Raw genomic sequence first — 13,356 nt, 5'->3', positions numbered from 1 at the left:
CCGGCCGCCAGGGGGCGCTGCCGCCGCCGTTTCGTCCCCTGGCGTCGCCTCCCGCTGCCCGGAAGGAGCCGGGCCGAGGCGGCGGGGCGATGGCGCAGCAGGAGGAGCGGCTGCGGGCGGACGGCGTGCACAAGGAGGTGCTGCGGGAGGGCACCGGGCCCCTGCCCGACTTCCGCGACGGCACCAAGGTGCGGCCGGCACCGCGGGGGGGCGGCTGAGGCCGGGAGGGGGAGCGGGAGAGGCAGCGGGGGCGGTAACGGGAGGATGGAGGCTGGGGGGGGGAGGCAGGCCCGGTTGCCATGGCGACCAGCGTGGCGCCCGCAGGTCACTTTCCACTACCGCACGCTGCGGTGCGGGGGGGAGGAGGCGCCGCTGGACGACAGCCGGGCCCGCGGGAAGCCGATGGAGCTGATCGCCGGCAAGAAGTTCAAGCTGCCCGTCTGGGAGGCGGCGCTGCGCACCATGCGGCCCGGGGAGCACGCCCGCTTCCGCTGCGACGCCAAGGTGGGGCGGGGCGACGGGATGGGGGCGGGGCTTAATGGGTTGGGGGCGGGGCTTCAGGGTGGGTAGGGAGTGGGTGCTTGGCCGTCACGGGGCGTGGCTTGGTGGGAGGGGGCGTGGTTTGTCTGGGGTGGGCGTGGCCTTGGTGGTGGGGGCGGGGCTTGGCCATGTAGGCTGTTGGGTTGGTGGTAAGGGGCGTGGTTTGTCGTTGAGGGGCGTGGCTATGCTGTTGGGGGCGTTGCTTGTCTTATATGTGGGCGTGGCTATGTTGGTGGGGGCGTGGTTTGTTGGGGGCATGGCCAGCCCAAGGGTGGTTGCACCCCCAGGGTTTGGGGTCCCGGTGCCCCCCCCCCCTCCTAATTCAGCCACCGCCGCCCCCCAGCACGTGGTGCTGTACCCGCTGGTGGCCAAGAGCCTGCGCAACATCGCGGCGGGGAAGGACCCGCTGGAGGGGCAGCGGCACTGCTGCAGCGTCGCCCAGCTGCACGACCACTACTCGCTGGGCTACCCCGACCTGGACGAGCTGCAGAAGAACCCCCAGCCCCTCATCTTCGACATCGAGGTGCTCAAGGTGAGGACGCACTCAGTGGGCGCGTGAAGCGCTTGTGTGCACCCCTGCCCCCCTAGAGGGTTCTGGGGGTTCCGGCGTTTCCCCCCTTCCTGGGGGCAGCCGCCGCCTGTGTGACTGGGGGGTGCCGGCAGGTGGAGGAGCCCGGCTCCTACCAGCAGGACCCGTGGGCCATGACGGACGAGGAGAAGCTGCAGGCCGTACCCCTGATCCACAAGGAGGGCAACGAGCTGTACCGGCAGGGCAAGGTGCAGGAGGCAGCGGCCAAATACTACGATGCCATCGCCTGCCTCAAGAACCTGCAGATGAAGGTGGGGCTCCCCGGCCCCTCTTGGGGTCCCCCCCGATCCCTCCCACTGTGCAGGACTCTTCCCTGCTCCTTTTCGTCCTCCAGGAACAGCCTGGCTCTCCGGACTGGATCGAGCTCGACCAGAAGATCACACCACTACTGTTAAATTACTGCCAGTGCAAGCTGCAGTGCGAGGAGTACTACGAGGTGCTGGATCACTGCTCCTCCATCCTCAACAAGTATGAGGGTAAGGAGCCATGGGCCGGCCCGGCCGGCTGCTACGGGTGCTGGCAGGGCGAGGGGGTGCTGGGGATGCCCCCACGCCCCCCAGCCAACAGCTCTCCCCGCAGACAACGTCAAGGCCTACTTCAAGCGGGGCAAGGCCCACGCGGCGGTGTGGAACGTGGCAGAGGCGCGGGCTGACTTCGCCAAGGTGCTGGCACTCGACCCCTCGCTGCGCCCCGTTGTCTCCAAGGAGCTGCGGAGCCTGGAAGCCCGCCTGCGGGAGAAGGACGCGGAGGACAAGATCCGCTTCAAGGACATCTTCTCGCAGTAGAGCCCGTGGCCGCGTGAGAGAGCGCGACGCTCTCGGACCAGGTTTTTAGATATTCCCCATGTGGAATGTTTTATCGATGTTTATTAATGTTTAATACAAAGTTTACTTATTTGAAGTCATGGGAAGCTGCACGGGAGCTCGACACAGCACGGCGATGCAGCAGCACGCTTAAGCCGCAGTATTAATCAGAGTATAGCAATCGCCGCGTACAGTCGAATCGCAATATGAGCGTGCATCTCCCAACTGCTCACTAGACTGTGCTCGTCGTCACGGTGCCGGGCAGCCCCAAGCGCTACGAAGGACTATGTGGGGTGAAATGAGCTCAAGCCCGCTGCTTTCTTCCATGTTTCTTTTATTTGTTCATTGATTTTTATCTTTTACGTTGGGCTACGCCGTTCTGCATGGGTCTGGCTGAGCTGTTCAGGGCCGTGGGGTCACCAGTGCCAAGGCTGGGCCCCGTCTCTTGCCCCGTCGTGCCTGTGCTGCACCCCACATCCTGCATCGTCACTTCTCAAGGCTGCTGCTATCGTCCCGAGGCTGTGTTTCCTGTGCTACGTCACCACGTCAGTCGTAAATATTTTATCTGAACTAACTGCTTGTTACTGCTATCTATATAAAGCTGTGGTCATGCACTACCGAGATAAACAAAAGTAAAACTCATCACAGACATCTGGCCACTTAGAAAAAATTGCTGTTAGCGACAGCTCAAGTAAAACAAAGTGGCAGGCAGGGCAGGAGCACGAGAGCGAGCCTGGCAAGCCTTGGCCCTGGGGTCCTGCAGGGCTGGACCTGTGAAACCGAGCAGTTTCTTGGTTTGGTAAGTGCTCCACGTCGTTTGTATACTACAGCTGCTAACGTGTCTAGGGCTGCATGGCTTTACGTCAGGCAGGAGCTTGCACAAGCAGGTGTAAAACCACCGGGCCAGCCCCTTCCCTTCACTGCTGAGAGCTCAGCGTGCAGGCAGCAGCCCTGCTGCTCACCCTTGAGCCTCAAGGACGCGTGTCCTGTGCCCTGCTCCTCACTGCTCGCCTCCCTCTGCTGCTCAGCCACGTGCTGCCTGCTGCGGCGGCCTCTGAGCCACAGCACGGAGCTGGGGGCACCAGGGCAGCCCCCCCCCCCGAGGCCCCGGGCTGTGTTTCCTGGCAGGGACACAAAGTCATTCCCCTGTGACACGTCCCAAATTGCTTACGGCCAGGCCACCTGCCTGCCAGTGCCTGCTCCGCGTGGGGCACCACGTGAGGCCCCGCGTCGGCAGCTCCCTGGGGCCAGGGTTTGGCTGAAGGGGTGGGGGGGGGGGGAAGGCATAGCCCCCGTGCTGGCACAGAGCAGACGTGCAGCAGCTCTGCTTTACATGGCTTTATTCATAATGAAATGAACAGAACAGAGGAACCCTGGTTTGTTGGTTTGTTTGTTTGTTTTTAATCCCAGCCCTTCCCCTACCCCCCCCCCCCCAACAACTTGCAACACCGAACAGAAATAAATACGCGGTCGCAGGGAGGGGGCTGCTGCCCGCGGGGTGCAACCACAACCCCCCCATCACCACCCACCCCCGGCAGGGTGAGCCGGACCCCGGGGGGCACCGTTCCAGCCCCCCAGAGCTGCCGGGGAGGCAAACCCCAAAGGGCACTGCCCCCCAGCAGGGACAGGGGGACCCCACGGGGTGGGGCAGCAGGGTGGAGGCAGAGCTGGGGGGGCTGCAGGTGGTACCAGGGGGGTCACTCCTGCCCCTGGAGCAGCTGGGAGCGGTCTCACAGCCCTCCTCTCGGCTCAGGGCCCGCCGTGTGCTCCAGCCCCAGGCACTCCCAGCTGGGAAATGAAGGCTGTGTCCGGGGGGGAGGAGGGAAGATGACCGGGGGCCGCGCTGCGCTCACTCCTCACCCTCCAGCTTGAGGCTGACGCTGCGGGGTTTGGCACGGGGCAGGCTGGGGGGCGCGGGCGGGGGGCCCCCATCCCTCTCTGCCTGGCTGGAGCCCCGCGAGCGCAGGAGCTGGCTCTGCTTGCGGAGGAAATCGACAGGCGCCGGGCAGCCATAGGTGCCTTTGCCCAGCACGGGCCGGGGGGGTCCTTTAGGGGAATGGGCCAGGGCTGCCGCCTCCAGCTGGGCGAGGTGGGCTACGTAGCCCTCGGAGAGGAACTGCGAGACACAAGGACGGCCTGAGACCCCGGGGCAGGGGCAGCGCACGGATCCTACAGCCCCAGCTCGGCCCCAGCCCTGCCCCCGTACCTGGCACTGGTTGTGGAACTTCTTGACGGCCCGGCCCACGATGTAGATGTGCGACGGTGGCAGCCCCAGGGAGCTGTAGACGGAAACGTCCTTGGTGGAGCCGTAGCCGGCGACGATGGTGATCTCTGCCTGCGCACGGAGAGCAGGGGTAAGGCAGGGACAGACCTCACAGCACCGGGGCAGCGACGTGAGCCCTGGTTTTGGCCAACCCCAAGGCACTGGGTCACTGTGCCCCCCCAGATCATGGTCCTGGTACCAGCACTGCTGGGCCAGCTCCACAAATCACCCCATGTGGCTCCTCCAAGGATGGAGAGGAACAGGGATTGCAGCTCGGCCCACCCTATTCCACACCGCCACCCCTTGCACCCACCTCGGTGCGCAGGCTCTGCAGGAAGGCTGCTTTCTGCCTCAGGGGGTCGTGGGTGAGACCGTCGCAGAAGGAGACGGCGCCGTGAGGGAAGTTGTGCTGGGACAGCCAGGCCACCACACGGTGCTTCTGCATGTCAGGGCGCCCCGTCACGTAGATGATCATATAGCCCGAGTCCTGCCAGTGCCTGGGGGGGCACAAACCTTGCTGCCGGGAGCCCACCCGAGGACAATCCCGCTGGTGGGAAGCCACCAGGCAGCTCCCGACAGAGCAGGCGTGGGCGCTGGCTCCAAAACCTTGTCCTCTGTGGGGATTTCAGCAGAGCTGTGTCCTGTCACAGCAGGAGACGCCCCAGCTCATCCCCGGGATGGCTCTGCCGCCCCCGCCGCCCCGATCAGTTTGTCACCACGCCACAAAAGGCCAGTTACCCTCCCGAGAAGAGCGCCTACCGTACAACATCAACAGCACCCGCCCGCACTTTGGGGTCGCTGCCCATGATGGAGACGCTGGCCGTGAAGGAGCCGTCGATGCTGAACACCACCGACTCGGTGCCCCGTGCCACCACCGTCAGGTACGCCTCTGCGTAGCTGTGGTCACCCCTGGGACGGGACAGCAAGGGGACTCAGCGCCAGCTCTGTCACCTCCCTCAGCCCCCAGGTTTCTGCCCAACAAGCTGGAGAAGAAGGTGGCCGAGGTGTCCCTGCCAGCCGCACCTCACCTGACCACCATGCGCACGGGGTAGATGCCGATGGCCAGGGCCTTGTCCGGGGGGATGGTGAAGGTCAGGCGCCCGCTGCCGCTCGTCACCTCGGTGCCGTAGTACAGCCACTTCCCTGAGAGCGGCTGCGTCATGATGTAGATATCCACCTGAGCGAGGGGAGAAGGGCTGAGCGCAGAGCCTGCTTAGCTGCTGTTTCCCTAACCTACAGGTCATTACAATCCTCTGCCGCCACATCCGACAAGGTGCTGATCTCCAGCCCTTCCCCTGCCCCTTGGCTGCAGGTGACACTGGCCCCGTGTCCCCTCCCAGATATCCCTGCCCTTGCTGCACCTCCAGGGACGCCCCAGCAGCACCCCAAAGCCCCAGCAGTACCTTCTCCCCGGTCAGGGTCACCACGTCCAGGGGGCCGTACATGAAGCGGCCACTCAGGACCTGCGCTTTGCCCTCGCACACGATGGTGTCGCTGGCCCGGTGGTTGGCTGTCACGTTCTGCAGGGACACACAGGGATCAGCACGGCACCCGAGAGCCCCTGAGCTGACACACAGCCCCCACCAGGCCGTGGGACCAGCGTGGCACCCTCGCAGCAGGCAGCAGCAAACCTTCCCAGCTACATCACCACAGGGACTGGGGCTTGCCCGGCCACCCGAGCTCAATCCCAAGCCTGCCCTGGCATAGGGTCAGGTTCCCAGCAGCTACAGCCCCAAAACCAGCAGCTGGCCACGGGGGTACATACCCGGATCTTCACTTGGGTGCGCTTGCGCTGCCACTTCTCCCGGGGGATGGCGGGGCTGTAGATGGAGCTCTCCTCGCTCTCCGCCGGCTGCGGGCCCTCCTTCTCCATCACCTGCCGGGTGGCACGGCACAGCTCAGCCTCCGGTGGGGGAACTGGGCCGCCCGCCCCGCTGCCCCTGCCGTACCTGGCGCAGGATGAAGGCCACCACGTCAGAGGACTCCCAGTAGCTGGCGTGGAAGAGGTGGGGCAGGGTGATGGTGGGGAAGGCGGTCAGCGCGTCGGGGCAGTAGAGCGAGTAGTCGATGCGCTTCGGGCCCCACCAGCGCTCCAGGACTGCCAGGAGAGCTCACATGAATCCATCCCTGGGCCTGATCCCACACCCTGCTCCCCGGCCCCATTTCAAGCCCTGCACAGGACCTCCGGACATCCACGGTGCTGGGACGGGGTGGGCAGGGGGTGACACTCACTCTTGACAACTTCGCTGGTGCTGGCGGGCGTGGGGGGCTCTCCAGGCTCACTGCCCCTCCAGAAGCCCCCGAAGCTGCCGGTGGGAGTAGGGGGAGCAGCCAGGTCCACCTCAGGCAGGAAGAGGGCAGAGTGCATCTGCAGGGCCTCCGCTGCGGGCAGCACCGAGTCAGGCCACCCAGAGCCCATTTTGGCACCCCCCTCGAGAACCCAGGACCGGCCGGGCAGCGCGGGGCCGCTCACCCAGCAGGGAGGAGGTGCCGTCGCCCAGCGGGTACTTCTGGTAGCGGGGCACGCTGAGCGGCGGCACGGCGTGGAAGGCTTTGGCCAGCAGGGGCTCGAGGCGGGAGGCGCAGGGGTCGGCCGCGTGGAAGAGGTTGTAGATCTGCTCGCAGGCGGGACGCAGCTGGGCCACTGGGGCAGAGAGAGAGGAGCAGGGGGTCAGGGCTGCCAGGAGCACAGCAGGGATGGGGAAGGAAGGCTGGGAGGCACGGGGGAGCGTCGCAAACAGGGAGGAGAAAGCAGTACCCAGAGGCAGGAAAGGCTAGGGAGACAAACCCAGGATGCTGGTGAGAGCCTGCGGTGCCGTGGGACAGGCTGGGCTGGCACGGGGCAGGAAGGGGGACACTCAGGCACGTGCCAACACCAAGACCCCCACAGCCAGGGCGTGCAAGGGGCCCAAAACCTAAGCAGAGCTGTTTCAGGAGGTCTGGGGGATTCAGACTTGCACGGGGCAAGGGGGAACACAACTCAGGAGCCCCGCAGGGAGGCTTGGGGGCTCACACCGCAGCCAGAGGGGGTCCTCACCGTCCAGAGCGGGCATGACGGTCTTGCGCAGCGCGAGCACCAGCCCCAGCGGGGAGCCGAAGAGGAAGAAGCCGGATACCTTAAAGTCAAGGCGGGTGCCGCCGCCCTCTGCCCCATCCAGCGCTGCAGAATTGCCTCGCGGTGCCTCTGCCTCCAGCGGGGCCTCACTGGGCTGCAGGCTGCAACAGCAGAGCCGGTGGGCACGGGAAAGCCAGCGCTGCACCCGCTGCAGCCCCGTCAGCCCAGAGGAGCTGCTGGAAGCAGGGGAGCTACAGCAGGGCACCGCGCCTCTACCACGCTCCCTTCCAGGATGGTGCAGATCAAAAATTCACCCTTTGCATGGAGTGTAAGATTTGCCTGGATGCCACTAGCACTCCCACCGGGAGAGGGGGTGGCACTGCTGACTGTCCCCCTTGCTCTCACCTGCACGAGGAGCCGGGTTGCTGGCTGTCCCCCTGCACGCCGGGCTCGGGGCTGGCCTGGCCTGACCCTGCTGCTCCCTCTGCCCCGTCGGCCAGCGGGTCCCTGCCGCCACACAGCTCGGGGGAGATGGGCTCCGTGCTCTGCAGGAGGAGAGGAAAATATCAGCAAGTGGCTGGCTGCTGCTGAGCCACTGCCGACGCCGATGGCTCCAAGACACGGGCACCCACCAGGCTGCCACGGCGGCTGCTGCTCCGGCTGCCCCCTGCACCCGCCCGGCTCTGGCACAGCGCGTCGAAGCCCAGGATGCCTCCAACGCAGTCCCCGAGCAGCACCACCTGCGGACGGCACGCTGTCCGGGCCGAAAATGTCCCCGGTGGGAGCCAAGTCCCACCTGGAACCCAGGGTGAAGCTTCCCCCGAGCTCCCCGCCCCTCTCACCTGGCCGCAGAAGCCGGCGCCCTCTCCGGAGTGCAGGAAGGTGCTGTAGGCCTGGTTGGCGCGGGTGATGACGGTGCCCACGGCGTGCTGGTAGCTCCCCGAGGAGGTGGCCAGCAACGGGAGGGCCGCCAGAGGGATGTGGTCCTGGCTGCTGGACAGGCTGTCCCGGTCGTGGCTGTAGGGGCTGAGCCTGAAAGGGGCATGGTGAGCAGATGAGCCGGGCTGCCCCGGGCATCCCCAAGCCATCGCACCACGCTCGCTTCCCCAAATGCCACGCCAAGAGAAGAAGAGCCCTCTCCCCGAGCCCACCGCCTCCCCAAACCCCCTCCCGGGAGCGGTTTGCGTGGGGAAAGCCCCCTCTCACCCCACAGCCCCGGCACGCCGTGCCGCCATCCTCACTTGGAGACGAGGGCGTAGGCAGCGGCGCAGATGGGCGGGCAGGGCACCAGGCGCAGCGCCACGTGCCCCAGCGCCTCGGGGAAGTGGACGCGGGTGACGGCGTCGAAGGTGGCCGCCAGCGTCTGCACGTCCGCCTGCTTGGAGCCCGGCTCGCCCACCCCCTGGTCCAGGATGTTGCCGCTGTGGAGGATGAGGAAGAGCGCGTGGATCCGGCACGCCTGTGCCACGCTCTCGGCCGAGCTGCCCTGCAGGAAGGAAACAGCTCCCGTCTGCACCCACAACGGGGTCCCAGCCATGCGGGGGGAGGCAAGAGGGACAGGATGAGGTCTGCACACACCTCAGAGAAACCGGCTGCTGCCAGTCCTTCACCGTCTGCCTTGGCAGCGCTGGGCCCCTCCCCTGTGAGCACGTGGCTGGGGTGAGCCGAGGCCGGGCGTCCACGCGGGGAGCAGCCCCCAAGGTTTCGGGCAGGCCGTGCCCACCCTGCTCACCCAGAGCCTCGTCCAGCTCTGCCGGCCGCTCCAGCGTGTCCAAGAAGTCATTGGAGCTCCATTTGGTCATCTCCTTCGCAAAGACTTCGTCGCTGTCAGACAGGTCCTCTGCGGTGGCAGGGATGGGGCCGTGGGGTGGGTGAAGGGCAGCCCGCCCCCCTGCTGACCCCCGCAGGGCAAACCCAGACCAGCCCCTGCTCAGGCTCCCCCCCAGCAGAACCCAAAGTCGTGGGGCCGCTCTGCCGTACCGTGGGCATCGAAAAACTCCTCCTCGGAGCTGTTCTCGGAGTCACGGGCAATGTTCTGCATCCGCCACTCGGACAGGCTCTGAGGAGACACCCCCCCTGCCACCAGCACATTGTCAGCGCTCACAGCCCCCAGGGCAGCGAGCCCTCGCTCCCGCCCCACAGGTCCCTGCTGCTCCTGCACACAGGGGACACCGAAAAGAGGGTCCCCTGATGTGTGCAGCAGCAGCTCTGAGTCTGGGGTCCTGCTCACACCCACCACAGCACCCGTTCCCTCACCTCCGTGCTGGGAAGAATATGAAGAACGGGAAGACGTGGACCACTGCTTGGCAAAAGTATCATCGGGGGAGGCGTCGGATGTGCCCGGTGCCTCGGCACCCTCCTGCCCGCCGGCAGCTCCCGGCTCCGGCCGCCCCTCGGGGCTGGGGCCGGCGGCGGGGGGCTCCTCGGCCTCGCCGCACTTGGCCATCTTCTGGGCCAGCATCCGCGCCGTCTCCTCCTCCAGCTGCCGGATGTCCTCCATGGTCAGGTCCGTCCACTCGTCCTGCCAGCACCAGGCCTGGCGGTGGGCGCGCAGCATCACCTTGCGCAAGCCTGCGACAGGGAGCGGGGAGCGAGCGCGGCGTGGCCCCGGCGGCCCCATCCCAAAATCCCTGCGAGCAGGGAGCCGATCCCACCCCGCGCTCACCGACGTCGTGGATGAACTGCTCGATCTTGGACTGCATCCCCCAGTAGCGGAACTCCACCTTGCAGAGTTTGTAGGCGCACATCAGGGGCCCGCTGGCGGCCGCCTCCAGCCAGTCGTCCCCCAGCGGCCCCCGGCCCGTCTTGGCCGAGTGGTAGAGTTTGGGGTCCTCCTCAGGCTTGTACTCCCCGGGGGAGATGGGGTCGCGCACGATGTCGATGGTGTCTGGGGGAAGAGAAGCAGCACTCGTTACCCCTCACCGCTCAGAGGAGCGAGAAAAGGGGAGGAAAGCGGAGAAAAACACACAAAAATAGGACTGGGGGCACTCTGAAAATTATTTCCACGCGCCGTGCGCTCACGCTGGCAGCACCGCCGAGCACCATCCCCGTGGCTGTAACCTCAACAGCACCTTTGGGTGCACTCAAGTGCATCCCATCCCCATGCCAGGGCCGGATCCGGCGCCCCGAGGAGCGGCTGCAAGAGGCGCAGGCAGCCACAGGGGGGGCTGGGCACTGCGAGCTGGGCTGACACACTTAGGAGCATTAGCGAGGAGATTTGGCAGCTGGGAGAAGGCTCGGGTGACCCCGGGGACGCAGGGGCTGAGATTGAGGCCAGCCCAGGCAGCGTGGGGCAGCGGGGAGCCCCTGCTCGCTGCCTCCCCCAGGAATGGGGCGAGGAGCAAAAGCAAAACCTCGCAACCCCAAATCTGTTTGTCCCCGCTGACACCCCCTGTGCCGTGGCAGCAGGGCCAGCACCAGCCCCTAAATCAGCGCCCGGCGAGCTCGGGGAGCAGCTCGGATCATGGCATGGGGCCGGCATTATTCCTGTGTCGTTCCTGTGGGTTTGTTTCTGGGAGAAAACCTGCAAGGACGCCGCTATCGGTGCAGCCAGCTTGGCCCCGACAGCCCCGGCACTCACTCTGCTGCCAGGCGCCTTTTGAAACGTGAGAGGGGATTTTACATCCGAGGTGCTGGGAGCGAGAGCTGGCAAAGAAAATCCCTCCCGGGGTCAGCAGCGGCCCCGTGCTCCTTGAGGAGGGGCTGGAAGCTACGGGACCGGGTCTGGGGATGAAATCAGGCAGGGGCCGTGCCCTGCCCGCTGTCCCCTCGGCCCCGGTTGCTGCTTGGTGGTGGCAGGGACAAAATTTGTCCCCCCCAGGCCTGCACCGCCAGCGTCCCAGCCGGACATCCCCAGTGCTGCAAGAACCAATGAGAGAAATAGGTCAGATGAATCATTTCCTCCGAGTGCCTATTTTAGGCCTCCATTTTAAGAGCAGAGTGTGACGCGCTGCACTCCAGTGCCTAAAACAACCGCACCGACACCGCCGGGAACAGGAGCAGGCAGCAGCCGGGGACAAACCTGCCCCCGGGGGGGCGGGGGAAGCTGTTTTGGACCCCCAGCTCTGCCCTCAGCCAGCGCAGAGGGGCTGGGACCGGAGAGCAATGCCAAGCAAAGCTCTGGGGAGCAGGAGAAGCAGGGCAGCGAGAGGGGAAAATGGGGACACGCTTTCCCAGCTCCCCGACTCCAGACGATCCAAAATGCCCTGCCCAGAGCCCGGTGCAGGTTCCCACTCACACTACGAGAGGGGCAAAGCGGTGCCAGACCATGCAGGATGGGCTGGGACATGGGACAGGGGAGCAGCAAACAAACACACAGGCAAGGCGAGGGGGCAGGAAATGAAATCAACCCCCAGAATGTTTTTAACACAGATGCTCGCTTAACGGTGCCACCACCAGACTGGGCAGGGTGCTCGGGGCACAGGTGCCTTTCACAGATCACTCCCATAACACAAGGGCCAGAGGAGGGAGCAAAACCCACCACGTTGCAGGCGCTGAGCCTCTCCTGGGCTGCCCGGTGAAAGGCTGAACCCCTCAGGCTCTGCGGTGCAGCCAGCCCCAGGAGAGCTGCACGGGGACCCCGGCAGGCGTTGGATCCTGCTGGGCTGTGGTGACAGCACCCCTGCCTTACGCACCCAAAATCCTCTGCCTCTTCTCAGCCGCACTCAGGTTGAAGACGTTGGTCTGCTGGCCTGCATCGGGCCGGTAATATGTCTCGATCTCAATGGAGAACTTCTCCACAAAGGGGCAGGTGTACCTGCAGGAGGTGCAGGAACGGGGCTGAGTCCGGCAGGCGGCCCCAAAACCCGTCCCGTGTCTCCCCCACCACGAGGTCCCACCTGGTGCGGGTGTAGGGGTAGGCGTTCCAGGACTCCTCCTCCACCTGCAGCGCAGCCTTGGGCAGCAGCGCCCGAAACCAGCTGGGGATGTGCGAGCCCACGTGGTAGATCTTGTGGGTGTACTGGCCGCTGCCACCGGGGCCATCGCTGTAGGGCCGGTTGGCCAGGATCTCCACCCCGCTGCCCTCGCCGCTCGATTCCTCCCGGCTCTTCTTCTGCGGGGCGAGGGCTGGCTGAGCCCCCGTGCCCCAAAACCCACACCCAGCACCCCAAAACCCAGCACCTCACCAGCACGCAGATCCCACACATCCTTCCCCAACCGCAAACCCCCTCAGCCCCACAGCTACCCCTGGGACCCCCCTGCTTAGCCCCACACCCCCAAACCCCTCCGGGGGGGCAGCCCCGTGCCCAGAGCCCCCCAGATTCCACACGGCCCTTCCCAGACCCCCCCCTCAGCCCCACACCGGCCCCTCACACCCCTCAGCACCCCCCCAGGACCCCCGGATCCCCATCCTGGTGTCCCCAAGACCCCCCAAATCCCCCCCAGCCCCCCCATCTTAGCACCATCCCGATGTCCCCACACGGTCCCGGTGTCCCCACACGGTCCCGGTGCCCCCCCCCCTCCCTCAGCAGGCCGGGCCGGGCCGGGCCGGGCCGCACCTGGATCATGTAGAGCTGAGCCACCTGGTACTCCTCCAGGCTCATAGGCAGCAAGATGTGGTACTCCTTGATGAGCATGGCGGCGGGGGGCAGCGCCTGCGGGCACCGCCGTTACACCGGCCCCGCTACCGGTACCGGGCCCGGCCCGGCCCGGCCCGCACGGCGCCCGCCGCAGCGCCGCCAGGCCCGCCCCGTTGCCATGGCAACGCGCCCCCCGCCCGCCCTCCGCGTTCGGCTCCCTCCGCCCCGCGTTCGGCTCTCTCCGGCCGCGCTCGGCTCCCCCCCGCCCCCCCCCCCCACCCCTTCGGCAACCTTCGGCAACTTTCGGCTCCCTCCGGCCGCGCTCGGGCCCCTCCGCCGCCACCGCCCCCCGCCACCGCCCCCCGCCGAACCTGCTCCCCCGGCTCCGCGCCTCGTGACGTCACGGAAAGGGGGGCGCCCGCTGACGTCAGAGGTGGTGGAGGGGGGGGGCGTGACGTCAGAGAGGGGAGGCGGCGCTGCACCGGGGGACTGCGAGGGCGGCGGGGCCGGGGCGTTAAAACGGGGGAGTAATGGGGGGGGAAAGGGAGGGGTAATAGGGGGGATTTGGGGCGTTTTGGGGGGATTTG

General features: G+C 66.5%; 2 protein-coding genes across 3 annotated transcripts; one reads left to right on the top strand and one right to left on the bottom strand.

Moving 5' to 3' along the window:
- Positions 1-38: 38 nt before the first annotated feature.
- On the top strand, positions 39-3,300 carry AIP (AHR interacting HSP90 co-chaperone). The gene is made up of 6 exons (XM_084522681.1): positions 39-188; positions 325-504; positions 884-1,072; positions 1,204-1,380; positions 1,464-1,605; positions 1,709-3,300. The coding sequence occupies exons 1-6, from the start codon at positions 90-92 to the stop codon at positions 1,912-1,914; spliced, it is 993 nt and encodes a 330-aa protein (XP_084378807.1). The 5' UTR covers positions 39-89; the 3' UTR covers positions 1,915-3,300.
- On the bottom strand, positions 2,557-13,286 carry PITPNM1 (phosphatidylinositol transfer protein membrane associated 1). 2 transcript variants are annotated; one of them, XM_084522675.1, is made up of 24 exons: positions 13,061-13,286; positions 12,749-12,844; positions 12,089-12,303; positions 11,885-12,006; positions 9,916-10,137; positions 9,507-9,821; positions 9,231-9,326; positions 8,983-9,090; positions 8,829-8,890; positions 8,492-8,736; positions 8,093-8,282; positions 7,883-7,990; positions 7,656-7,795; positions 7,233-7,411; positions 6,669-6,839; positions 6,428-6,577; positions 6,145-6,293; positions 5,961-6,071; positions 5,599-5,715; positions 5,224-5,372; positions 4,955-5,104; positions 4,509-4,809; positions 4,139-4,267; positions 2,557-4,048 (listed from the first exon to the last, which is right to left on the bottom strand). In XM_084522675.1, exons 2-24 carry the CDS (start codon positions 12,824-12,826, stop codon positions 3,782-3,784), a joined length of 3,774 nt encoding a protein of 1,257 aa, XP_084378801.1. In that variant the 5' UTR covers positions 12,827-12,844; positions 13,061-13,286; the 3' UTR covers positions 2,557-3,781. The 2 variants fall into 2 exon arrangements, with proteins under 2 accessions (XP_084378801.1, XP_084378802.1); XM_084522676.1 differs by lacking the exon at positions 13,061-13,286 and having other exon boundaries at positions 4,509-4,692; positions 12,749-12,985.
- Positions 13,287-13,356: the final 70 nt, after the last annotated feature.

The sequence above is a fragment of the Aythya ferina genome, assembly GCF_964211825.1.
Source record: "Aythya ferina genome assembly, chromosome: 5".
Lineage (NCBI taxonomy): Eukaryota > Metazoa > Chordata > Aves > Anseriformes > Anatidae > Aythya > Aythya ferina.
The sequence above is the reverse complement of the archived record's forward strand: the minus strand, read 5'-3'. Positions and strand labels throughout refer to the sequence as shown.

What these genes read in the sequence shown, in the direction of transcription:
- AIP (XM_084522681.1), top strand. Translation starts at nt 90, where the DNA reads ATGGCGCAGCAGGAGGAGCGGCTGCGGGCGGACGGCGTGCACAAGGAG. An exon ending in GCTTCCGCTGCGACGCCAAG is followed by an intron (nt 505 to 883) that starts GTGGGGCGGGGC and finishes GCCGCCCCCCAG; the next exon opens with CACGTGGTGCTGTACCCGCT. An exon ending in CATCCTCAACAAGTATGAGG is followed by an intron (nt 1,606 to 1,708) that starts GTAAGGAGCCAT and finishes CTCTCCCCGCAG; the next exon opens with ACAACGTCAAGGCCTACTTC.
- PITPNM1 (XM_084522675.1), bottom strand. Translation starts at nt 12,826, where the DNA reads ATGCTCATCAAGGAGTACCACATCTTGCTGCCTATGAGCCTGGAGGAG. An exon ending in TACCCCTACACCCGCACCAG is followed by an intron (nt 12,007 to 12,088) that starts GTGGGACCTCGT and finishes CACCTCCTGCAG; the next exon opens with GTACACCTGCCCCTTTGTGG. An exon ending in GCAGCCGCCGTGGCAGCCTG is followed by an intron (nt 7,796 to 7,882) that starts GTGGGTGCCCGT and finishes CTCCTCCTGCAG; the next exon opens with AGCACGGAGCCCATCTCCCC.